This window comes from Manis pentadactyla, chromosome 15, assembly GCF_030020395.1.
Source record: "Manis pentadactyla isolate mManPen7 chromosome 15, mManPen7.hap1, whole genome shotgun sequence".
NCBI lineage: Eukaryota > Metazoa > Chordata > Mammalia > Pholidota > Manidae > Manis > Manis pentadactyla.
In genome coordinates, this window is record NC_080033.1 from 54,836,022 (window position 1) to 54,863,764 (window position 27,743).

The 27,743-nt window shown below is 34.6% G+C and overlaps 1 protein-coding gene across 2 annotated transcripts in view; it reads left to right on the plus strand.

Moving 5' to 3' along the window:
- CBFB (core-binding factor subunit beta) overlaps nt 1-27,743 on the plus strand; it is a 45,747-nt gene that overhangs the window by 1,347 nt on the left and 16,657 nt on the right. For both annotated transcript variants that reach the window (XM_036897709.2, XM_036897708.2), the window contains exons 3-4: nt 3,954-4,070; nt 22,745-22,861. In XM_036897709.2, coding sequence (XP_036753604.1) covers nt 3,954-4,070; nt 22,745-22,861 — 234 coding nt within the window. The remainder of the gene's footprint in view (nt 1-3,953; nt 4,071-22,744; nt 22,862-27,743) is intronic.

Here is a 27,743-nt window from a genome sequence, read left to right on the forward strand (position 1 = left end):
ATTTAGTCCTGCAGTTCCTGAAGAATTGCATGGATTTGCGAAATCTTGTTATAGAGGCCTTGTTTTAGGTGGTAGACTTGGTGCTTGTCCTCTACCGAACCTTACATTAGGGAAAAAAAAAAATCCAAGTGTGTAGTTCCCCTCATACCCTTTTTGGTTTGTCCTTTTGGAGGCGCTAATGAGAAAGGAATGAAGAAGCTAAGGAGTGGGAAGGAAGAAACTAAAGGATTGATTATTTTAAAAAAAGAAAAGAGAAAAAGCTGAAGTACTGTACCGTGGAATCAAATGGTCTATTCCAGGCCTAGGCCCATTACATTTGCAGAGACCTGAAGCCTTTGTATTTGGGCTATTAATAGGAAGACATATTGGAACATTAAGTTCTCTCCTTTATGGAGAATCTATTTGTATTGAGGTATAATTAACATACCGTAAAATCCTTTTCATCATTGAAATCAAATTTATTTTTAAAGAACATTTTGGTACTTTAAATGAAGTCTTAGAATTGTATAACAGATAATAAGCAGATACTGGTTAAATTTACTAGACACTTTAGAATATTTGGGCATTATTGCATGTTATGAAAGAAAATCTCCAACTTTTAGCCCACTTCCAAGTTTCTTGAGTAGTTGTAATAGTAACAATTAAAATGTACAGTATAAGACAAATACTTTTTGGTTTTGGCACTGCATGGTAGAAGAATCATGCATTAGTCCAGTGATTATATATTATCCTTTGTCTGGGGTTCCTTTTGGAAAAGGTGGGTGGTTTAGCTTACTAATGGCTTCCTGGAGATAATCGACGTAAGTGTAAGAGATGAGATACAAACTACTGTCATGATTTTTTAAAGCTGAGGGTTTCTTTTGAAACCTAGTGAAGCATAGCTACTAGGGTGTTTTCTGTCATATCTGATTTTACTGCATGAAATTATGAGTTGGGAGTATAATTTAACCCTTGGTTATCTGAGTTGCTGTATTAGATATATTGCTGTAATATTATAGCAGTATTATAGGTTGCTTTATTAGTCATAAGTTTCTTCCCAGGGATAAATCAGATATTCTAGGCTTGCCCCTCTTTCAAATACCTGATCCTACAAATTTTAGTAAGCTCTTAATATCTGACAAGTATTAAAAGTTAGAAGATAGATTGAATTCTATGTAAGATATACACTTAAGATAGTATTATGTGTCTTAATTTGTTAAATAGCATAACTTTTCACTTAAGATAGTATCGTGTCTTAATTCGTTGAATAATGTAACTATTTGTATTTGGGAAGGAATTTCACATTTCCCTCTCGTTTTCCCCCTTTAATTCGGGGTTCTCCACATTTAAATAATCTTAGCTTCTAGGGGGTGGAGATCACATTAATTCTGTGGTGTATTCATTAATGCACCCCACTCAACACAGGTACTTTGCACAATGCCTCTTGCATCATAGGTACTTGGTTAATTGAATTTAGAGGTTACTTAATTTAATGCCTGGTATTTATCTTTTGACATGTGAACAGGCTGTGGGTTTTACTTATTTAGGTGTGGAAAAGGCATTATTTTGCCTCTATTTTGACAGCAGCTATACAGTAAAAAGGTACATAGTTTCCATTTGGAAAACTATTCTTCACCTTTCCCCCCTGCCACTTTTTCTTATTTCTTTTGATCATCTCCTTAATGATGTATTGATGTATTGATGAGGTTAATGAGGAATTTAATTTTCATTTAGATGTGAAACAATTTAAGGGCTATGATGCTCATCTTAACTATAAAACTTACCATAGCATGGATAAAAGTGACTATGGGTAAAAGACTATACTTGATAAAATCTGATTTATTCCTCATATAAATTCTTACTGTAATAAGAGTGTTGGAGATGTCTTCAGCACTAATGATTAATAAAAGAAAAAAATACTTAGGAAAGGTATGGTGACTCTCCTAGGAGAGCAGTAAAAACTATGTTTTTAATCCTGAAGACGGAAGGATAAAAGGTATGTTGGATTGGTACACGGTGTGCTATTTTAGAATTTGTGGAGCCTTTAAAATATAGTTGGGACAACCTGGAAATCTTACATGTAGACAATGATACCAATGTAGCATTTTTATGTTTTTGAGCAGAATTTTCCCAACTGTTATGTATGTGTACATATTCCACTAAAAAAAGAGTTCTGTGGTCAAATTTGTGACATGCTATTCTAGAATGATCTGTTTTTACCATGTCTCCTGTCTCAGAGAGATATCTTGAGATAATGGGCATAAAGTGATGAAGCAGGAAATCTCTTCTGAGGTTGGTTTTCAGACAGGAGATGAGGTAATAAGATCTGTAGAACTGTCTTAGAGCAGAGATGATTTGGGGTGCACAGGGACAGAAGAATTTTTTAGTACATGAATATTGAAGAAACGTGGCTGGGAGATTTTGACATAGGGCATTCATTCATGGGCTGAGTCACCTTTCTGCTCTGAGAATTTCATAATCTGAGACTGAAAAAGTTAGCTCTCTTACCCAGCTCAAAATTATTTCTTATGTTTTATTTAGCAAATACTTAGGTAGTGTTTACTTGCACTTTACATTCTAAGCACTTTACAGATGTTAATTTGTGAGGAAACTGAGGTGCAGAGATGAGTGAGTAGCTTCAAATCATACAGCCTAGGCAGTTCACCTCCTGGAGTCTGCTTTTCATTTGAACTATTGTTGATTCATTTCACTTAACCTAATCATATTTTAAACTTATGCTAATAGTGGGGAAGATTTCTTTTTAAGGTTAATACTGTAATGTTGACATTTATTCAGTCTCTATTCAAATAAAATATTTGCCTCCAGAAAGGTTATCCCAGATGATGAGGGAAATGCCATGAAGAAGTCTGTAGAGGTTTAGCAGTTAGGTTGACAGTTGTGCCTATAGTACCAATAATAGAGATAGGAAATACAATTTTTACCTCTAAAGAACCTGAGCTGTTAGTCATCAGTGGAACTAAATGGATAGCTGAATCGGCTAATGACTTTAAACAAATTGCCCAAAATGTGAACCCCTTGCTTTCAGATGAAGACCCTTGTGCTTAGAAACAAGTTATGCTTTAGAACTTTAATTAGTAAAAAAAGACAAACAAAAAATTCTCTTTCATTTCAACAAAGAAGAGTTTACATTTAGATGATGAAATGTATTTTTTTTCAAAATGCTTTTTTACTTATTTATATCTAAATTTCCTTTAGGAACGGGGACAGGGTTATTATTATTTTTTCAATTGGGGAAAATACAGCCAAATTGCTCAGGAGTTACACAAAGTGACATTTTATTGAAATGGTTTTAGATTGTTCTGTCTGTTGAGCTGTGCTGTCCAAATCTTTTTAAAATATTAGATGAATACTCTTTCATTATCATCAGATCCAGTTCTCCTAAAGTCAGATTTTAGAAAGTACGTGCATTTTTAAATCACCCATTTGTTTTAAATGAGAAGTGCTGTTACATGCTAATGTGTATGGCTTATTAGAAGAGAGACAGTACCATGCAGTTTTTACATGAGCTTTAGACCATACTGTTTCCTTGAGCAAGGGATATCAAGAAAAATTAAAATGTCCCATATATACAACTTTAAATTGTGGTATGCTTTAAAATTCAAAATGTTTAGATCTTCAATTTAAAAATACAAGTTTTTAAATTCAGGGATGGTGGCTTCTGGTTAGACATTAGCAATGTGTGATCCTAACGTCAGCAAAAAATGACCTGAAAGAAAGTATTGATTCTGTGTCTGATTTTATATTTAAGCAGCCAATGGCAAATGTCCTCAAAATGGAATCAGATGTTTGTAACTTAATACTTAAGAAAAATGATGAGTGCATGTTTTTTACTTTTAAGTATTCTCTCGGTGCTGCCTGGCCTAAGACAGAAACTGATGTAAAAATAAATGACTGCCTGCATAATTTATGTAATGTCCTGCTCCTGATCCTGTTTGTATTGATTTTTCTAAAAGGCTTTTGTGGCCACAGGAACCAATCTGTCTCTCCAGTTTTTTCCGGCCAGTTGGCAGGGAGAACAGCGACAAACACCTAGCCGGGAGTATGTCGACTTAGAAAGAGAAGCAGGCAAGGTAGGAAACATTTCTTTGCAATCTGAAATACTGTGTGTTGTTTCATTAGAGATTGTCTGATAATTTACAGTTTAATAACAAAATTACAGGTCTGATTATACAGGCATATGTCAGAATTGTTTTCAGATTATAAGGATGTAATACAGTTGTTAAAAATCACTATTCCAATTTTTTAATTTCATTCCATTGCTTATTTCATGTATATAACAGTCACCATAGAAAGTTCTAGCCCTTAGAATATAGTAGTATACTTTCTTACATGTAATGTGCAAAACTTAATTCCTTTAAAAGTGTTGACAAGAAATGTTTAGTTTTACTAACACATGTGTTTCAGTGCTGTAAAAAAAAATGAAATTAGGAGAAATATGAAAAGAGGTTCTATTCTTAAAATTGAATAATATTTAGAAATAGCTCATAGGTAACTACTTCTGTTACTATAGCAACTTGAATTTTGATAAGAGCAATGTGAAAACTTTAACTTGGAAATCATTGTTTTGTTTTGAGGAAGCTTCTGGGAAAACAAACAGATGCCTTAAAATTTTTATGTTGGAAGTTTAGGTTGAAGATGTGAATAATGTAGGTGGAAATATTTAAGCCAAGAGCCCTATTAAAAATCTAAGTTAAATGTGTTACATGATTGGGGTGAAATTTTAGTGAATAATATTCTGGATTGGTTCATCTTTTAATGTAGAAGTTGACTTTTCTTGAAAAATAAAATATTTAAAGAAGCATTTTGACCTCATTTTATACTTAGTAGTTCTCCTGTTTTCTTTGCAGTTAGTTTCCATACCCATTTTTATCAGCTTACTAAATTACTTCTTAAGTGTCATTATGAATAGCATAATGTATCACTTTTTGCAAAACATAAGAAACATCTAAATAGTCCTTTGAGGAACTTAGAAAGATTTTTGTATTAGCCTGAGGATTTCTGGTGTTGTATATATATACATACATATACACTGAAGAGTTTTTTTTCTTTAATTGTTGTATGAAGTAAGATGTGATCTTTTGTGGCTGACAAACCAACTAATCTTTGGAAACAGAGAGGGAAAATAGATTACAGAATTTTAAAAATGAATAATGATAAGTAAGTTGCTTTCCTATTTAATTAGCTTGTTTGCTTGGAAGATTAAATGTTCCAAATTTTACTATTTTGTAATTCATGGATATAAGGGAGAAGTTGAGAAGTCATTGTAAGATTATTGGTTTTTTGAATGGTGCATGTATGTGTCTAAATGAAGAAGTTATTTTTTTTTCCTTGTTCAGAACACTTCCTTAATGTTTAACATGGTACCTCAGGTATTACAGACAAAACCAAAAAAATTCCTTTCCTCTCAACCTTAGTGCTAAACTCAATAAGACTTCAAAATTGACATCTCAATGTTACTGAAGTCTTCCAATATTTAATAACTAGTAAGTAGGTGTTAACTATACTAGAAAGTATGTTTGCCTGAATTAATTTAATTATGTGTCTGTTTACTAGATTGAAGACCACATTATTTTTGGACTTAAGCCATTAAGATGTTTTCAGTTATGTGACCAACTATAACAAAAATGTTAGCTTATTCTAATATTTAGAGGATATATTTTCAAATATATCACTGAAAGTGATAGAACTGATACAAACTGTCAAGAAACTTACATTTTATTAATATTTGTTTCAGACTTTTTTCCGTAAAGGGCCAGATATTAGGTATTTTCTGTTTTGTAGGCATATGGTCTCTTACAACTATTCAACCTTGCTGTTAGAACGTGAAAAAAGCCATAGACAACATGTAAATAAATGAGTGTGACTGTGTTCCAAGAATGGTAACATTGACAGAAATAAGTATCTTTCCCTCAGATTTAAATCTGTAAATGTTTATGTATAGGCCATGTATTTCTCAAATATAATTTTACTACACCAGTAGGATCTAGAAAAGCATTTTAAGGTTTAAAAAAAGAACAAAAACCCTGCTAGTATATTGCTCCATGCCACTGGTATGAAGTATGCCACTGAATTTAGAGAAAAGGTACTATGGGGTCTTTTATTTCTCTTCTTTCTTTTTTATGGTCCTTTCTGATAACCATCAGCTTTTATTTCTGTCCCCATAGGACTAGGACTAAAAGCAAAGGAGAATTGAAGGAATCTCCCCAAATTTAACTATATTATAATCTCCCTCTGTTCCTTATATTGGATCAGAATTCAGGGTTTTCTTCCATATATTCTCAACCTAGTTACCTCCTGAAGCAGCTTAGTTCTCTTCCCATTCACACCCAGCTCTGAGAAAACTAGTGGTTAAGGCTTTGAAATTAGGTGTAATTGAATTAAGTCCTGGCTTCATTTACTGCTATGTAATTTTAAGCAAGTTATTTAACTTCTATGGTCCTCAATTGTAAAGTGAGGTTAAGATATCCCAGGGTTGCCCTAATGATTAAATGAAATAGTGTATGTAAAATGCTTAGCCCCATACCTGATACATTATCCAAAAATTCATTTCATACAAAATGTGTTTGTTCAGTACTGTTATATGTATGGCTCATTGTCCTAGGCACTTGAGATAAATCAGTAAACAAAACAAAGATCCCACCCTTGAGGTTGTTTTATGGAAGGAGTGGAGGAGTAGACAATATACATAATAAAATTATGTCATATATTACCAAGTGGAAAGTGCTCTGGAAAAAAAGGGAAAGTCGAGCAGAAAAAGCATGATTAATGAGTGGGAATGTTGCAATTTTGAATAGGATAGTCTGGGTGACAAAGGTCATATTTGAGCAGAGACCTGAAGGGAAATTAGGGGATGATGAGCCCTGCAGGTACAGGAGAAAGATGTTCCAGAAAGGGTAGACAATGATGGTAAAGGTCCTAGAGTGGAAGCATGCACTGTGTGTTTGATAAAACAGCAAGCAGGCTAGTGTGGCTAGAGTAGACTGAGCAAGGAAGAGAGTAATATGAGGTGAGATTGGGGCAGAATTAACAAGGAGCCCAGTTTATGTGACCATGGAAGGCTGTTGTAATGACATGGACTTTTATTTTGAGTGAAATGGGTAGTAGTTTCAGGTTTTCGAGCAGATCATCTGCCTTAGCTTTTGAAAGGATCACTCTAGCTTTTGGGTTAATAATAGGTTGTAGAGGGCTTAGAGTGAAGCAGACCAGTTTGGCTATTGCTGTAGTCTTGGTGAGAGACTAGGTTAGTAGCAGTGGAGGTGGTAAGAAGTGATCATTGTCTGAATGTATTTTGAGATACAGCCAACAGGATTTGCTTATGGATTGGATGTGGGGTATGAGAGTCAAGAATGACTCCAGGTTTTCTGGCTAGAGCAGCTGAGAGTATGGGCTTGCTGTCATTTGAGATAGGAAAGGCTGTGGGTGGAACAATTTTGAGGAGCAGTTTAGGACATGTGAGTTATGGTGGTAGCTTGTTACTGCAGCTTCTATTTTCTCACCACATACCCTTAACTTCTCAAGTTAGAGCACTGCTTTTTCTTAAGTGACCCTTTGTCTTCTTTTCTCAAGAATTCAGTGGCCTTTTGAAAATAATCAACTTTATTGAAATACAGTTTACATACAATAAAATGCATCCATTTTAAGTGCATAATTTGAGTTTTAATAAATGTATACAGCCTTGTAAATACCACCCATAATCAAGATAGTGTTTCAGTCACCCCCAAAAGTTCCTTCGTGCCCTTTTACAGGAATCTGGGAGTGGCTTGGCTGGATGGTTCTGGCTCAGGGCTGGGGCTGTGCAGTCTCTGAAGACTTGACTGGAGCTGAAGGATCCATTTCCAAACTCACTCACGTGACTATTGGTAGGTAGCTTCAGTTCCTAGTCATGTGTACCGCTCCACAGACAGAAAAAGAATGAAGTCACCCTGCTTTTATGACCTATTCTTCAATCACTCGTGTCTCATTCTGTTCATTAGAGAAGAGTCACTAAGTCTAGTCCACATGCAACAGGGAGGGGGAGGATATATTCATGCACATAAGTGTGAATACCAGGAAGCTGGGATCACTGAGGCCATCTTGGAAGTTGGCTACCACAATATTCACTTAAATTTAGTGAATTCAGAAAAAACTAGAATGCTAATAGGAAACAGAAGCTCCATATTCTCTTTGATTTGAAATATGGCTGTATGATCTAAGAAAATGGACCCAGCAAAATCAGTCCTTTTTGTTCATTCGTTCTGCCTTTGTGTTTGTAGGAATATTTTCAAAACAAGGGTATTTAGTAAGGCTGGTCTTAAAGAATAACTGACTATAAATAGATACTTTATGTAAGATCAAGTCAGAGCACACAAAGACAGATCTTTCCTGTCTTTCAAATACATTTGAAACTTTTGCACCCAGCTGTCTGGTGAGCTGTGTAAAGGTCTTTCTCAGAAGAAGTTTAAAATAGTATGGTGTAGTGGAAAAAATCAAAAGACAGTCATAACTATTTTCCTTACCTGTAAATGGGAATCAGAATGTCTGCCCTATTCATAGACCTCTTGTGAGAATAAAATGAGATATCAGAATATGTGAAAATGCCTTTTAAATTGTAGAGCCCTATCCAAAGTTAGGCTATTTGATAGTTTTGTAGAGTGAGATTATAAATAATTTATTCATGGAGTTTTAATGCTATTTAGTGTGCCTTAGTAGCTATACAATGTTGGAACATCACATTGTTCCATCCTGGTGTGTTATAAGCCCTGATAGCCAAAATGTTCTTACTTTTCCTTAATTTAACTGCTTTCCTCTCATTTACCTGTCAGAAGAGAAGGAAAGCAACCTATCAGAATTTAATCATTCTTAGATTTTCATAGACCAGGGAACTCCAATTCCTTTGATCTTCCCTCTTAAGAACCCATTTCTAATTACTTTTTATTTCAAACAAATACAAATTATTATGGTTGACTGTAGTTATCAAATATTGAGTGGTCAGATTAATGTTTTTTTCATACATTCTGTGTTTCATAAAGCTTCATTGAGATTTTTAATTCTTTCTACATGATCCTTGTTTTTCAGTATAAAGATAAAAGGTATAAAAATATTTTATAAACTAAAAAATGAACTTTACAGTGCTACTGTTTACCATTTTTTCAGTGGAAATTGAATGTACTATCGAGTTTTACTGTATTAGCCCCAGGAAGATATCAAATGTTAAACTTTAATTTTACAATTGTTGGATTCCTCTTTTGACTGATAGTCAAATAACATTAATAGCAAACATTGAGAAGTAGCTATAAAGTGTATACAATTAGAGTAGATAGTTAAAAATTTTTTTAATGTTAAGTTTCTATTTTTTTCCTTTCAGAACTATTATACTTAAAACTCTTATCATTCATTTTCATAAGCATGACATAGCAAAGCAATATCTAACAGCATTTGATTTAATGAATGAGGACAGACTCTTATTTTAAATAGCTTCCCCAATAATCTGTGAGATTCTGCTTCTCTGAAGCATTTTGCTTACTTGCCTGCAGGATCTTTGTCCCAAAATAAATATTGTGTCTGTTTGTATACCATCCACAACTTGGCAGGGTTTAGAGGACTCCTTGATGTTAGCTTTGAGAATTCCCTGTTCAGGCTCAACAAGTTCCTTCTCCTCCTTGGACAGCCCAGTCACTCCAAATAAAAGATATCTGTGGTAAACTTTGGAATGTGATTTTCCCTGAGAGAAATTGAGGTAACTTTACAACTAGGTTGTCAGATCTAGATTTTAAGTATTTCGGTTCAGCTAAAACATGAAGTATATCTTCCAGCTCCTAGTTATCAACAGTTTAGTGGGCTGAAATAATCTGTTTTTTTAAAATACATTTTAAGTATACTTCAGTATTTTAATAACTGAATCATAAAATTTAGAACTGGAAGCCCTATGCTTATATTTTTTTAAATGATTTTATTTCAATGATTTTTAAATTCTAGAGAAAGAGTTGACTGACTTCATGCATAAATAGGAATGTTTAAAAACTAAGATGTTATCGTACCTTTCAGTTAGTTATATTAATTTGGAAATATGGTAAATGGACCTCTTAAGTATTTGAACATTGTCTATTCTCTTTTTCCCATCTCTTGAATTGCATTATTTGCTGGATTTACCTTTCAGTGTGAAAGTAAAATTTCAGTCTTGGCCTTATCTGAATTATATATTCCAAGTTAGAGAAGAGAGAAATAATATGTCTGAGAGGAGCATTTTTAATTCTTCCCTTCCTTCTACTTCCAACCCCCCCCCAAATTTTTAATGATCAATTCAAACCCTGCAAGCATAAAGACTGTTGAAATATTATCATCTGAAGAAAATAATTTTGAGTAGGCCTGCTTTATCCTAGTTTTACTGCTGTCTGTTTTCTCTTGAAATTGATTTTTTTTCATTTGGCATTATTGAGGTATAACTTACATACAACAGAATTCACCTATTTTAGGTATATAATTCAGTGACAGATTTGTATGTACAGTCAGTGGTGTAACCACCACCACAATCAAAATAGATACTTCCATAATTTCAAAAAGTTCCCCCATGTCCCTTTGCAGTCATCCTACCCCCTGTTCCAGGCAACCACTGATCTGCTTTCTGTTAACTGTAGTTTTGTCTTCTAGAATTTCATATAAATAGAATTATACAGTATGTGTCTTTGTATCTAGCTATCACCTAGCAACATGCTTTTGAAATTCGTCTATGTTGTATGTATAATAGCCCATTTCTTTTTATTACCAAGTAGTATTCTCTTGTGTGAGTATGCCACGTTTTGTTTATCCATTTACCAGTTGATGGCCATTTGGGTTATTTCCCCATTTTTGCCAATTATGAATAATGCTGATTTGAACATTTACATTCAAGTCTTTTATGTGGGCATATGTTTTCATTTTTCTTGGGTAGATATGTAGGATTCAGATTGCTGGGTCATTTCATGAGTATAACTTTTCAAGAAATTGCCAGACTCTTCTCCAAAGTGGCTGTACAATTTTGCATTCTCGCTAGCTGTATATGAGAGTTGCAGTCACTTCACACGTTTACTAACACTTTGTATGTCAAGTTTTAAAATTTGACTTTAATGAGTGTGTAGTGGTATCTTATTTTGATTTTAATTTGCATCTTCCTAATGACTACACATGTTAAGCATGTTTTATGTGCTCTGTTGTCATTTGCATATCTTTGGTGAAGTATCTGTCCAAATTTTGCCCATTTTGTAGTGGGTTATTACTGAGATGTAAGCAGTTTTTTATGTATTCTAAAGTTCTTCATCGGATATTTTTGCAGTTGGAGTTTATTGAGTCAGATTTTAAGTAGAGGTAGCCTTGACTGCATATAAAACATTGATTAGGAAATATAAATACAAATTTTGTCAACACTGCTATAATGTAGATGTAATTTTGGACCCCTGTTGTGTTTCTCTTAATGCTGCTTAGCTCATAATTTTGATAATCTTGAAATAATTGATAAATCCTTCAAGAGCTTGATGTAGCGTTTTTTGGTTCTGTTTTCTTTGTCTTTTTTAATTTGGTAAAATATGTGTAAAATAAAAATTATTTTAGCAATTTTAACTGTACAGTTCAGTATTGTAAAGTATATTCACACTGTTGTGTAACCATCACCATCATCCATCTCCAGAACTTTTGTCATCTCAGACTCAAACTACCCACCCATTAAACCTTCTCTCCATTCCGTCCTGCCCCCAGCTTCTGGCAACCACCATTCTGCTTTCTCTATGAATTTAATTACTCTAGGCACTTCTATAAGGGGAATCATAGCAGTTCTGCTGTGACTAGTTTATTTAACAAAAAAAAGATATCTCAATTTTTATATTGATTACATGTTGAAATAATTTTAGATATATTTGGTTAAGTTACAATTAATTCCACCTGTTTCTTTTTAGTTTTTTAAACATGGCAGGCAGAGAATTTTACATATGTGACTTGCCTTTGTGATTCCCATTATAATTTTTGTTGGATAATAATGCCTTAGAAAACTCTACAGTCCCCCTCCACAAAGAAAACAAAACAAAACACTATTCTGATTAATATACTTACTCCCTTACTTTCCTTCATCACTTTATTCCTCCTAGCATGTATTCAGACAATGCATTGTTTAGTTTTGAAAAACTGAATAGCAAGGACAAACTCATGGCAACGTAAAGAAAGGAATGTAATGTGATTTGAGCATGAAAGCTCCAAAAAGATAAGCTGAACACAATCTCAAAGTCAAGTCTGGATTCACCTTCCCTGCAAACTTTAAGAGACTCCTCCTGGGAAAGTTTGTGAGCAGGGTCAAGAGTGGGTTGTGGAAAACCGAAGGCTCACGCTAGAGTTGGAGCATCTGGCACAATGTGAGCTCGTGTTCATTGTATGCTGGGGGTCTGGAGGAAGTAATGGTGAGAGGAAGTGGGCTGCTCTGTATTTTATGGAAAATAGGCTCACCATGACCTACCTCCTTTTCAAAGGAGTTTCTGCATAACTCCTTTCATCTTACAAAACAAACTCTACCCATTAAACAGTAACTCACCCCAGCGCCTGGTAGCCATCATTCTACTTTCTATGCTTTTGCTCCATATAAGTGGAAAATTACATTATTTTTTGTCTTCTTATGACCTGTTTTACTTGTATAAAGTCCTGAAAATTCATCCATGTTGTAGCATATTGCAGAATTTCCTTCCATGACAAGCTGGATATTCTATTGCATGTACATACCACATTTTGCTTATCTGTTCATCCATCAATGGACATTTGGGTTGTTTCCAACATTTTTAGTTATTCTGAATAACACTGTTATGAACATGATTTTACAAATGTCTTTGAGACCCTGCTTTCAGTTCTTTGGGTAGATAACTAGAAGTAGAATTGCTGGATCACATGGTAATTGTTTTTGATTTTTTGAGGAACTATCGTAACTGTTTTTCCACAGTGGCTGTACTCTTGCATGCCTACCAGCAGTGCATAGGGGTTCCAATATCTCATCCTTGCTTGCCTACACTTGTTTTCTGTTACTTTGATAGCCATCCTAATGGATGTGAGGTGATATCTCACTGTAGTTTTGATTTGCATTTCTCTCATGATTAGTGATGTTGAGCATCTTTTCATGTGCTTATTAGCTGTTTATATATCTTTGGAGAAATGTCTATTCAAGTCCTTTGCCCATTTTTTAATTAATTCTTGTTTAGTTTCAGGAGTTCTCTATATTAATTTTGGATATTAATCCCTTAATAGACATATGATTTGCATATATTTTCTGCCATTCTTTGGGTTGCCTTTTTACTCTTGATAATGTCTTTTGATACACGGAACTTTTAAATTTTCACGAAGTCCAATTTGTCTATTTTTTTTTTGTTCCCTGTGCCCTTGGTGTCATCGCCAAATGATGTCATTGTCAGATCCAATGTCATGAATCTCTTAGTTTGTTTCTAAGAGTTTTATAGTTTTAGGTCTTAACGTTTAAGTCTTTCATCTATTTTGAGTTAATTTTGCATATGGTATTAGGTAAGGGTCCAACTTCATACCCATTTTCCCAGCACCATTTGTTGGAAAGACTATCCCCCATTGAATGGCCTTGGCACCCTGTCAAAAATTATTTGACCATATTTGTGAGAGTTTATTTCTGGCTTTCTATTCTGTTCCATCAGTCTGTATGTTTGTCTTTATGCCAGTACTTCACTGTTTTGATTACTGAAGCTTTGTGGTAAGTTTTGAAATCAGGAAGTAAATGTGAGTCAAGTTTTATTCTTTTTCACAATTTTTTTTGGATATTCAGGGTCCCTTGAGAGTCTATCAATTTTAGGATGGGTTTTTCTATTTGATGACATTCATTTATTGAATTTGTATGTATATACACATACACATAAAATCCATTAAGTTCTAGGCATATTCTGTATTAATCCATGTTATGATTATTCTTTTGGGCTGTAAGAAGTAGATTGGTGAGTTACATTCAGTCACAGTAGAAGAAGCTATTTTTTTACACTTACATGCAACCCATTATGATTCAGAGGCAAGTGAGATTGAATGACTGTGGTGATTATCCAACAGGCAAGCAGCTGACTGTGCATTTATGAACAGGGAGGAGCATGTGGCTACAGGAGGGTGAGTAAGAACTAAGTGCTTTCTAAAGGAATCTGTTAAATAAACTTCAGAGATTATTATAACAAAAAGGCAGGGTACATACTTCCTTAGTGGACTGTGTTGTTTTCTTATGGCCGTCCTAGTATTACTGCTTATCTGCTTATTCATTGGTGGGAATAACTGTTCCTTGTCTCAAAAAATGGCTTCTTTCCCTTGAAATGAAATCACTATGTAAAACTTTGGGGGAAATGTGTGTGTAAGCAATCAGTGTTTCTTTGGTGCTCTGTATGTTTCATAAGTTTTATGAACACTGACCTAACATTTTCACTGTCAGCTAAGAAAGAGATATTACTTAGCCCTGATTTTATATGTGAGGAATCTGAACCTTATTAGCAAATTTAAATCACTTGTTTCAGACACACTGCTAGAGCTAGAATTTAAAGCTAGGTTTTAACTGGTTCCAAAGCACATTTTGTTTTCACTCTTATGCTGCCTTGGGATTAAGCATAGTAATAATATTGCTTTTCTTTTAAAAATAATTAACACTAATTTTCATTACTTGTAGTAGAAATATCTGTAAAGTGGCTGCAGGCACTGTTAGTGAATACTGAACAGTTGTTTCCAGGGAAAATACAGAGTTAGGTTCCTGAAAACCTCTGACTACAACATCTTCCTCATCCAGTCAATACATAATCTTGTTTTATATGTGTTTCTGTTTAAAGACACCTTACCTGATATTGATATATATAGTTGAGTCATTAACATTGAACACAGTAAGATGTTGGGCATCAAGGTTACTCATAATCTTTTGCCATTATTTAAAAACTCTTCTGAGTGAACATCCTTGTAATTAAATATTTTGTGTGCATATTTGATTAAGTTTTAGGATATATTCATTGGCATAACATTGCTGGGTCAAAGGAAAAGCACACTTATTGCCAAAAAATACCTTCCCATAATTTACATTCCCCCTGAGAATGTAGTTGGACCTAGTTTTCTCTCCTTATAGACATTAAAATTTTTTTTTATTTAAAAATAGTTAAAATTATGTTGTTTGAATTTAATATATTTGATAATTAGTGAACATCTTTTCATAATTTTGGCCATTTTATTTGTCTTAAAATCATGCTTTTCAGATGGTTAGCCAGTTTTCCCTTCTCCATGGGTTAACTACAATACCCTTTTACCATTGATTTGAAATGTTGCCTTCTTCATTAAATTACCTACATACGTCATTTTGCTTTTGGATTTTTTTTGTTTATTCCATTAGTTTGTTTCTGACTGCTACAGCACTATTACATTGCATTGTCCTGATTACACTGTTACATATTTTAATATCTGGAAGGGCAGAAAAATACTTTGTAATATTTTCTTGGATAGCCTGATTCTTTTATATAAACTGTAGGCTTATTTCTCAAATTCCAGAAAAAATTTCTATTGAGATTTCATTGGAATTTTGTTAAAATAAGGATTACTTTAGGGTAAATGGGCATTTGTAGTCTTAACCATTAGAGAACATGACATGTCACAAGTTATTCAGATATTTTTCTGTTCAAAAATTAGGTATTTTCTTATAGAACCTACATGTTTCTTATTAACTTTATTCTTAGTATTTGATACTTTTATTGCTATTTTAAAATAAGGTTTTTTTCACATTATTTTCTAGTCACTGTGGTAATACAGGAAAGCTGTTGGTTTTATATATTGTTTTATAACCAGCCACTTTATTGAACTCATTAATGACTTGATTTTCAGGTAGATAATCTTCAGATAATATAACTTGATCATATTTATATGTAACTTTGTTAAAACTGTTGTCTTTAAAATGAGGTTGTAAAGCTGCTGGAACCATCTTTTTACAGTTTAACTATCAGTGGTACATTCCATTAACCTTAAGAGTTAAGTGAATCCTTCTTAAATGTAATGAGTTAATTCAGTTTTAATTCTTAAGTTCTTTTAATGTATTCAGCTCTTCATTAAAAACTTCTAAGTTGTCTGGTGTTGGAATCTTTTTTTTGGGTGGTGGGATATAAATCTTTTTTTAATCCACTGTATATTCCCACTGCCCTTATGATAATACCCTGTACAAAATGACAGATCATAAACATTTGTTGACCGGGTAGATATTTTCAAATTGAAATTATAGGGAAGCTACAAGAAAAACATCTCTAAATTCCTTCTGTATTTCTGCTCTTCTGTTAATCATTATTCAAATATTTACTGTGGGCCTAAGGGATACTGATCACTCCCTCTTACTGTTTTTCCTAATACCTCAATTTTTAGACTAGATTCACAGGTGTTTGGTGTTTAAGCTGTAACAGTTTACTACAGAGAAGTGAAATATTCTTTCCAGTTGTAATGGGTTTTTTGAGGATGAAGAATCTACTTTTGTCAATAGCTTTGACACTTGGTTTCTGTATATATTGATTTCATGGCTCACTACTGGTGTACATAGGAGTCTTGTTTACAAATCTACAGTATTCTGTTTTAATTATCTTGAAATTACCTTCTTTAAGCCACTCAAAAAAAGAGAACTCTTTCTGTTATTCCTTTGAGCCGTTAAATTCTATTCTCAGCTCAGCTACCAAGAGCAAGAAACACTGAATTTCTATAAATATATAGTATCATAGAAGTAAGGGCAATTAAGGATGCCACAGCTTATTCCAAATTTAGATACTCTCAGAGTAAGTAGACTCCAGACTCTCAGAGACAGAACTGTTTTGTAAAGGTTGTTAAATGAGGAGTTGTCTAGGTTGTCTCATGCCTTCCTTTGACACAACACATGGGGCAACTAATTTTTAGCTACTTAAACTTGGTCCATTTACTGAACGAAGGGTATTTATCATCTTTCAAGCCCTGTGTTACAAAGACCTTGGTGTCCATGAGGGGCAAGGAAGAATGGAGTTTTTACTATCATAACAATTATTTTTGCCTTGCACACGCTTTTGAGAATCTGGTGAAAGCAGTAGTCTTCCTTAGAAAAATGTACATGGGTGCAAACATACATTTTTACATAAAATTTCAGGAAGTTTCTGGTGTTCTTGAAACTTAACATAAACCCAAACTACTGTAGATTCTCCGAACTCCTGCCTTAAATAAAAACATTGCTAAAAGTTATGAGTGACCAAAGATCCCCTAACATAATACTTAGATATCTAATGCATCTAACAAGGGGAAATTTTTAGTTGGGGACTTATAATTTACTGTTTAGCCACTAGGCCCCTTATAAGTTTTTTCTTCTTTCCACACTTGGTATTCATAGGCTGCTTTGCTGTGTTCTTTTCTTCTATCCAGCATCTAAACATTGGGTTTCCTCAGGGTTCTTCCTGGACTCCCCTCTTTTCTCCCTCTACTTATTGCTTGGAGAATCTTTTCCTTTCCTCTGGATTTCAGTACCACTGTATTGTTGATGGCTGCCATTATAACATCAGCCCATATCTCTTCTCAGAGTGCTAGAATCCGATATACAATTACGTATTCAAAAATCTGTTTATGTATCTTATAGCTGTCACCTATGTAAAGTTAAAAATTATTGCAAATATATTTTATAATAGCTTTGTTAAAAGTAAAATTCACATACCATAAAATTCACCCTTTTATCAGAGTGTGCAATTCAGGGGTGTTTAGTATATTCAAGAACTGTGCAATAACCACCACTCTCTAATTCCAAAACATTTTCATCACCCCCAGAAGAAATCCTGTACCTATTAGCAGTCATTCCTTCGCCCCTCACCCCTCAGCCCCTGGCAACCACTGATCTCCATTCTTTCTCTCTATATTTGCCTATCCTGGACATTTCATGTAAATGGAGTCATATAAATGTGGCCTTTTTTCAGGTTTCTTTCACTTAGTGTAATGTTTCAAGATTCATCCATGTTGTAGCATCTGTCAATACTTTATCCCTTTATAATGGCCAAATAATATTCCATTAGATGGATAGTGCTACAGTTAATAGCACATGTGTTTTTGCTGAGGCTCTGCTATTAGCTAGAGAATGAAAATACAGTGATATATAATTTGGTTTTAATAAAACATCACAAATACTGATGTGTAGAACTTGAGTTGATTAAAACTTATGTAATATTAACTTTTACCTTATTTCCAAAAGAAGACAAAATGTGAGGCTTCAGTCACTTTATGAAGTCTCAAACACATTCTCTGATATTTTTCTTTTGGAAAGATAGGCCTTTTTTTTTTGCATTCAACCAAAGCAGCATTTTTATTATTATTAAAGTATCATTGATATACAATCTTATGATGGTTTCACATACACAAAACAGTGGTTCAACATTCACCCATATTATCAAGCCCTCACCTCCTCCATTGCAGTCACTGTCTGTCTACATGGTAAGATGTTATAGAGTCATTAATTGTATTCTCCATGCTGTACTACCATCCCAGTTACCCATTTGTGTTGTGATTGGGAAGTATAGTGCCCCTTAAATCCCTTCTCCCTCCCTAGCCACCCTCCCTAACCCTTCCCCTTCGGTAACCACTAGTCCATTCTTGGTGTTTATGAGTCTACTGCTTTTTTTGTTCCTTCTGTTTTGCTTTGTTTTTATACTCCACAAATGAGTGAAATCACTTGGTATTTGTCTTTCTCTGTCTGATATTTCACTGAGCATAATGCCCTCTAGATTCATCCATGTTGTTGCAAATGGCAGGATTTCTTTTCTTTTTGCAGCTGAATAATATTCCATTGTGTATATGTACAACATCTTTAAGATAAGGCTATTTTGTTGTTTGAATACATGAATCTGTGTACCCATCTTGAAGCTTTTATAGAATCCATTTTGTATAACATTTAATGTGATTACATGAATCTGTTGACCCATCTTAAAGCTTTTATAGAATCCATTTTGTATAACATTTAATTGTTCTTTGTCATGAGAGAACTTTCATAAAGAAATAATAAATGAGCTTTTAAAAATTTTAGTAAATTCATAAGGAAAATATATATATATATTTTTGGTATCATTAATCTACAATTACATGAGGAACGTTATGTTTACTAGACTCCCCCCATCACCAAGACCCCCCCCACAAACTCCATTACAGTCACTGTCCATCAGTGCAGTAAGATGCTGTAGAATCACTACTTGTCTTCTCTGTGTTGCACAGCCCTCCCCATGCCCCCCCCCCACATTATACATGCTAATTGTAATGCCCCCTTTCTTCCCTCCCACCCCCTTATACTTCCCTTTCCACCCATCCTCCCCAGTCCCTTTCCCTTTGGTAACTGTTAGTCCATTCTTGGGTTCTATGAGTCTGCTGCTGTTTTGTTCCTTCAGTTTTTGCTTTGTTCTTATACTCTACTCCACATATGAGTGAAATCATTTGGTACTTGTCTTTCTCCACCTGGCTTATTTCACTGACCATAATACCCTCTAGTTCCATCCATGTTGCAAATGGTAGGATCTGTTTTCTTCTTATGGCTGAATGACATTCCATTGTGTCTGTGTACCACATCTTTATCCATTCATCTACTGATGGACACTTAGGTTGCTTCCATTTCTTGGCTATTGTAAATAGTGCTGCGATAAACATAGGGGTGCATGTCTTTTTCAAACTGGGCTGCTGCATTCTTAGGGTAAATTCCTAGAAGTAAGATTCCTGGGTCAAATGGTATTTCTATTTTGAGCTTTTTGAGGAACCTCCATACTGCTTTCCACAATGGTTGAACTAGTTGACATTCCCACCAGCAGTGTAGGAGGGTTCCCCTTTCTCCATATCCTCACCAACATTTGTTGTTGGCTGTCTTTTGGATGGTGGCAATCCTTACTGGTGTGAGGTGATATCTCATTGTGATTTTAATTTGCATTTCTCTGATGACTAGCGATGTGGAGCATCTTTTCATGTGTCTGTTGGCCATCTGAATTTCTTCTTTGGAGAACTGTCTGTTCAGCTTCTCTGCCCATTTTTTAATTGGATTATTTGCTTTTTGTTTGCTGATGTGCGTGAGCTCTTTATATATTTTGGATGTCAACCCTTTATCGGATCTGTCATTTATGAATATATTCTCCCATACTGTAGGATGCCTTTTTGTTCTTTTGGTGGTGTCCTTTGCTGTACAGAAGCTTTTCAGCTTGATATAGTCCCACTTGTTCATTTTTGCTTTTGTTTCCCTTGCCTGGGGAGATTTGTTCATGAAGAAGTCGCTCATGTTTATGTCCAAGAGATTGTTGCCTATGTTTTTTTCTAAGAGTTTTATGTTTTCATGACTTACATTCAGGTCTTTGATCCATTTCAAATTTACTTTTGTGTATGGGGTTAGACAGTGATCCAGTTTCATTCTCTTACATATAGCTGTCCAGTCTTGCCAACACCAGCTGTTGAAGAGGCTGTCATTTCCCCATTGTATGTCCATGGCTCCTTTATCATATATTAATTGACCGTATATGTTTGGGTTTATATCTGGACTCTCTATTCTGTTCCACTTGTCTGTGGTTCTGTTCTTGTGCCAGTACCAAATTGTCTTGATTTTTGTGGCTTTGTATTAGAGCTTGAAGTTGGGAAGCAAGATGCCTGCTTTATTCTTCCTTCTCAGGATTGCTTTGGCTATTTGGGGTCTTTTGTGGTTCCATATGAATTTTAAAACTATTTGTTCCAGTTTGTTGAAGAATGTTGTTGGTATTTTGATAAGGAAAATCTTTTTGACTGTGGAAGTTAATATCAATTTTAATAATAAGCAGCATTACTTATCAGAAGTTAATGAGTAAGCTAGATTATGTAGTCTTTGATTCTAAGATACAAATCATTGATGAAGAATAGAGAATCTGATCATGAAGTTGGCCTTTCTCTGCTGTTAGATGAGAAGAATTCTCTTCATGATTAATATGATAATTTAAAATAATAAGGTACGCTGATAGGTGAAATTTTATACTCCTCACTGTGTGGCACCCCCTCCTAGATAGAAAGAGGAGGTGGGAATCTTGATTAGAAAATTTGGTAAGCCAAGTTATGTTAATAGACAGTGTAGAGGGGTACTGTTTTTAGGTTTTGTAAGGTGTCAAATAGGAGGTCATCATGGTCACCTGTTTGACTAGGTGCACATCAGTGGAGTTTTAAATTCACAGTGTGGAAGGGAATGAACACTTATCAGAACAGAAGGAAATGTGTGGTTAAACGGTTTCAGCTATAACTGTAGACTATTTCCCTTGGTCCAAATGGGAGGAGAATTGGAACCTTATGTTTTTGGCTTTTTTTTGTGTGTGTGTAAGTAGAAATTGGTTCAGCATTGGTTAGTGGAGCCCTTAGCAAGAAAAATGATTGTATTTAGTAGCAGAGGGGAATGACAAAAATATGTACTAAACAGGCATAAATCCTGTAGTTTTTATTTATAGGTGTCTCAGTAGCAATTTTTCCAGCATATTTGTAATTTTTGATAGCCAATTGTAGTAAAACCTCTCTAAACACAAGAATGCCCCAGGATTCTTTGATGAAGAAACTGCTAAACCGAGTAAAGAAAAAGGTGTTTCCAGCTTTTTCTTGAAAATGAGCAACTATCTTACAAACTTACATAATTATAAGTAATAAATAATGCCAACTAGTTCATAAACGCACTACGATTATCCAGTACTATTTTTTGGTAAAGGCAAATGAAGAACCTCATATGGAAAGATACATTTCATAACCTGGTGTTCTGAAAACTCATTTAAGTCCTGCTTCCTCTGCATTTGAAAGATCTTGTTAGGCAGTAAATGATAAAAGTTTATGTTGATTTTTATTAAGAAGCCCATGTTAAATGAGGTAGAGAAGTCCTAAAATAACAATGCTTTTCCTAAAAATAACTATTAGAATAGTATTGTGTTAGGATGAGGGAGATTGTAGGAACTACAATAAATTTTTTGTGTATATCCACTGTATCACAATAAAATATTCACCTCAAGATCGTAGCATTAGCACCTTTTATTTCTTGATGGATCCATAATGGCTTTTGAGACCAGTTGTATTTTCAGGCAATATGAGAATTAATTTGGTGATCAAAAATGAAAGTGAACTGAATTTGGAAATCATACTTAAGTGACTTTGGCTCTGGGATTATTTATCTACTTGAAAAAGAATGGTGAATAAATCTTGTATCAGCTAAGGTTCATTTGTTAAAAGCAGTAGAGATCAACCCTGGCTAACTAATGCAAAAAAAAGGAAAAAGAAAAAAGCATTATTTACCAGGAGGTTATGAAGGAGCATATACAACTGAGGGGAAGTATGAAGAGCTGGACTTTGGGTGGCTCCAGGGATCCAAATAGAGGGACACAGTCCATGTTCTCTTCAGGTGCTAGTGAATTCCAGTTGTTTTCAATCTTTGTGTCTTTTTATCCAAGATTCAGAAGTATACCACTGTCCTCCAGCTTCACCAGGAAGAGCAGTGATATCAACTTCAAGTATCACCTTAGTACAAACAGTTTTTTAAAAATCTGTAAAACTCCCTTTTAAAAATAATCTGGGAGAATTGTGACTAGAAATAAAATCCTGGTAAGACAGATTAATTTAATGTATAGAATATAATCAGAGGCTATGGTTTATATACCTTCCTTTAATTCTTAATTTTATAATTCATCTTTTTTCCCCTAAGAAAACCAGTTTTCGTAAGTAAGTTTATCCTTTGTTTTTTATATATCTGATGGTTTATTATTGGTTTTCATCCTACTTTTTTGTGTCTTAGGTGTATTTGAAGGCTCCCATGATTCTGAATGGAGTCTGTGTTATCTGGAAAGGCTGGATTGATCTCCAGAGACTGGATGGTATGGGCTGCCTGGAGTTTGATGAGGAGCGAGCTCAGGTAGGGCGATCTCAGGCTCTACTGAGCCTGGTCCCTTTATTCACCCCTAATCTTATCTTTGTTTGTGGATCTATTTTATCCTGTCTTTAAGAGTAAGTACAGTCTCATGTTCAAGTAATATTGAGAGATCTTGAAAATGTAAGACCCAAATTCATTCCTGGTTTTGGGAAAATTTTTCCTTTAATAGTTCTAAATTTCATTGGATTACCCTTGTCTGCTCAGTGGGGCACTTGAAAGTCCAATCAGTGGTTCAGTTTTTTAATATTTGTTCATTTTTAGAATATTATGAAAGGAACAAAATAGTTCAAAATAAAATATAGGAGCAGCACTTCTGGATTGGCTGAGTGAAGAAGAGCTTGGCAGATCCTTTCCCCAAAAAGCAGTGATTAAACTGGTCAAAACTGAAAATAAAACAAAAACCCATTTAAAGTCCCTGGAAATTAATGAAAGGATGTAAATTGATAAGCATTTATTCAACCAAAGCTATTGAATTTCAGTAACATCAGTGATAATCTGTGGCATTTTAGGAGCTGTTCCCAGCCCTTCCCTCAGCTCTGTGGTCCTTCAGTTTCTACCCAGGGCAGACAGGGCAAACCATGAGGAGCAGCAGCTCTCCTGTCCTGTCAGAGGGAACTAACTTTATTTAGAGCAGTAATTGGATAAATCCATGCCAGGGATGCTACTGAAAATAACAGAGGTCTCTGTGGTAAACAATCTGGGAAAACTAATGTTGAAGGAAGCTACAAAATGGCAGACTAGCCAGAAATTTATCAAGGAGATACAGAGAAAGAGATAACTGAAGTGGGATCTACTAAGATATACTTACACTTATCCCTCATGGTCTAGAAGGCCGTGTGCATATGTAAGGCTACACCTGTTTGGCAGAGAACAAAGAGGGCATTTGCAAGCTGTTAGCCCTTGGCTAAATGTAGGATAGACTAATAAACTCTGAAAGTATTCTCCTAAGCCACACAGATCTAATGGTGAAGGACAGAAGCCTACTGACTTGAGGTGTTTAAGCAAATCCTCTGACCAGTTGTTGGCTGACCACTAAGTTTTTTTTGTCGTTTTTTTTTTTTACATTTTTTTTCTTTTATTTTGATATCATTAATCTACAATTACACAAAGAACATTATGTTTGCTAGGTTCCCCCCTTCACCAAGTCCCCCCAACATACCCCTTCACAGTCACTGTCCATCTGCGTAGTAAGATGCAGTAAAATCACTACTTGTCTTCTCTGTGTTGCACAGCCCTCCCCGTGCCCCCCACGCACTATACATGCTAATCGTAATGCCCTCTTTCTTTTTCCCCGCCCTTATCCCTCCCTTCCCACCCATCGTCCCCAGTCCCTTTCCCTTTGGTAACTATTAGTCCATTCTTGGGTTCTGTGATTCTGCTGCTGTTTTGTTCCTTCAGTTTTCCTTTGTTCTTATACTCCACATATGAGTGAAATCATTTGGTACTTGTCCTTCTCCGCTTGGGTTATTTCACTGAGCATAATACCCTCTAGCTCCATCCATGTTGTTGCGAATGGTAGGATCTGTTGTTTTTCTTATGGCTGCGTAATATTCCATTGTGTATATGTACCACATCTTTTTTATCCATTCATCTACTGATGGACATTTATGTTGCTTCCATATCTTGGCTACTGTAAACAGTGCAGCAATAAACATAGGGGTGCATCTGTCTTTTTCAAACTGGAGTGCTGCATTCTTAGGGTAAATTCCTGTAAGTGGAATTCCTGGGTCAAATGGTACTGACCACTAAGTTTTGCTGTCTCAAGGGTAACCCCCTAGCAAACAAGGATTAAAAAGAAAAAAAAAAGTAGTGACATCAGAGTCTGCACACTGCATACTCTACAGAATTGGTCCAGCCAAGTCACTAAACAGACAAACAAAAATGAGGTAAAGGCAGGGATCAGAATTCACAGTTGCTACAATGTATTATCTAAAATGTCCAGTTTTCAACAAAAAATTGTAAGACATGCAAATAAACATATAACTGTTACTGATACTCATGAAAAAAGGTAGGCGATAGGAATTGTCTTTGAGGAAACTCAAATGTTGGTTCTTAATGACAAAGACTTAAAAGAAGTTATTTATCAGCATATTTGAAAAACTAAAGGAAAATTCTTTTCTTTAAAGAGTTAAAGGAAAGGTATGATGACAATGACTCATCAAATAGAGAATATCAATAAAGAGATCTAAATTATTAAAAAGAATCAAATAGGAATTCTAGATTTGAAAAGTACAGTAATTGAAGTAAAAAACTTACAACAGCAGATTTGAACTAGGAGAAGAAAGAAGTAGTGAATTTGAACACAGATCAAATAGAGGTTATCTGGACTGAAGAAAAAAGAACAAAGAAAAGTGAACAGTCTCAGAGACTGGGACACCAGCACACCTACCAACATATGTGTAATGAAAGTTCCAGGAGAGGAGAGAAAGGGACAGAAAATATATTTTAGGAAATAATGATTAAAAACTTTAAATTTTATGAAAAATATTCATTTCCATATGCAAGAAGTTCAGTGAACTCCAAAAAGAGATAAGTACAAAGAAATCCATACCTAGATACATCATGGTCAGGCTGATGAAAAACAAAAAGAATCTCAAAAGCAGCAAGAAAAATGACTCATCATATACCAAGGAGCCACAATAAGGTGAACATGAGACCTGTCTTTTAAAATTATGGAGCCCAGAAAAGGTAGTGAAATGATATATTCAAAATGCTCAAAGAACTTGTCAAAGTATCTGAGTATTAGTGGGTGTTAATTTTTGATAATAATCCTCTCAATAAAGTTGAAATAATGACAAGAATAAAAAGGAGCTCTCTTTTTGTTTTCTTTCCCTTGTTTCTTCCTGTGTTTGTTCTCCAGATGTGGAAATGTGATTTATCAAGGGATCAAAAAACCTTCCTAGTAAATAATTAAGATTCAAAGTTAAAATTCTTAAAAAAGAATCCCTGCTACTTTGATTTCCACAAGGATAAAAAGTCCCCAACTCTTTCAGAAAAATAGTAAATAATGGGCAGTTTAGAAGGCTGTTTCTTTGAGAGGTGATAGAGCAGATTGAATTTATGCAAAGGAAAATTTCAGATTGAGTTGATTTCTAAAACTGAAATATTTTGGTAAAAATTTTAAGTTTAACCCACAGCATTTTCCATACTTTGAATTTTCTAAGCCTTGTTGCCCCAGTCAACATAGTAAACTTTATCACTACAAAGTAAATGCCATCTGTTCTGATAGTAAACTAATATAATAATAGGTCTTACATAAGGTAAAAATTTCCAAGCAGGGACCCCACCATTCAGTCAGTAGTGAGCACTTCTTTGTAGCTGCAAGAAAACAAAAGTAAAGAGGCAATGAAATGTAGAAATTAGGAATGGGGGCTTCATACTCATATAATTGTGAATCCTGGCCTCACCTGTTATGGACTAAATGTTTGTGTTGCCCTAAAATCCATATGTTGAAGCCCCAACCCCCAGTGTGGCTGTACTTAACGACAGGTTCAGTATGGAGATAATTAAGGTTAAATGAGGTCATAAAGTTGGACCCTGATTTAATAGGATAAATGAGATTAGTGTCTTGGTAAGAAGAGATACATAGGAGAGCCTGCTCATTCTTTCTCTGTCATGTGAGGACAAAATTCTCTGACAGATTCTGATATACCTGGTAAGCTAAGAGATAAATAGAGGACGGTCACCATTACATTTAAAAAATTAAAATGTGTATTTCAGTTAATATTTTCACAGGTGTTGTCTTTTTGTGTTTGTTCAGAGTACCTTTGACAAACACTGGCAAGGATATGGAGCAACAGGTGGTATGTTGTTGGTTGGTTGTGTAAAGTTGACACATTTGGAAAGCTGGCAATAAATACTAAAACTGCACATATTATCTATGATCCAGCAGTTTTACTCTATGGCATGATATGCAATGAAAATGAATACATGTATTCATCAAAAGATAGGTACTAGGACATTTATAGCAGCAATTATTAGTAATAGCCAGAAACTGCAACTGCCCATTAACAGTAGAGGGCAGATTGCTTGTTTACATAAAGAAGTAAAATGAGAATGAAAAACTACAACAGGCACACGAAAAAGAGTGAATTTCACAAATATATTGAGTGTATAGCAAAGCACATGCTATAAGAATCCATATATATAAAAGTACAAAAATGGGCTTAACTAATAATACATGCTGTTAGAAGTAAGGATAGTGGTCTATCCTTGGGGGAGAAAACTAGTTCTTGGAATAGAGCAGAAGGAGACTTCTGACATGCTGATACTGTTCTTTTTCTTTATATGGATTCTAGTTGCATGGAAGATTCAGTTTGTGAAAATTTATCAAGCTGTGTTTTGGGACAGTGCTGTCCAGTAAAATTCAAATGCAAGCCACATAATGTAATTTAAATTTTTCTAGAAGCCGTGTATGTAGAAAGGTAAAAAGAAATAATTTATTTTATTTTATATATTAGTTAGCCCAGTATATCCAAAATACCATTTGAACATAAAGTCAATATAAAAACTTACGGAGATATTGTACACTTTTTTTTGTATCTGTTTGAAATCCAGGGTGTATTTTCCACCTACAGACTCAGACTAGCCACATTTCAAGTGTGCGGTAGACACATGTGGCTACCATATTGGACAGCACAGCCTTAAAATACATGTAATTTTTTGTATGTATAATATGCTTCAATAAAAGTATATTATAAAAGTTTTATAACTTCCCACAAGTGAAGGCAAATCTGAGTGTAATTAGGGAAACTCAAAATTAAATCTTATTTGCTGATTGTATTTTCATCTTTTATTTTCTGTAATTTGTAGGGATAAATTTCAATGTCTTCCTTATGTGTTTGGTTTTGATCAGTAGTTACAA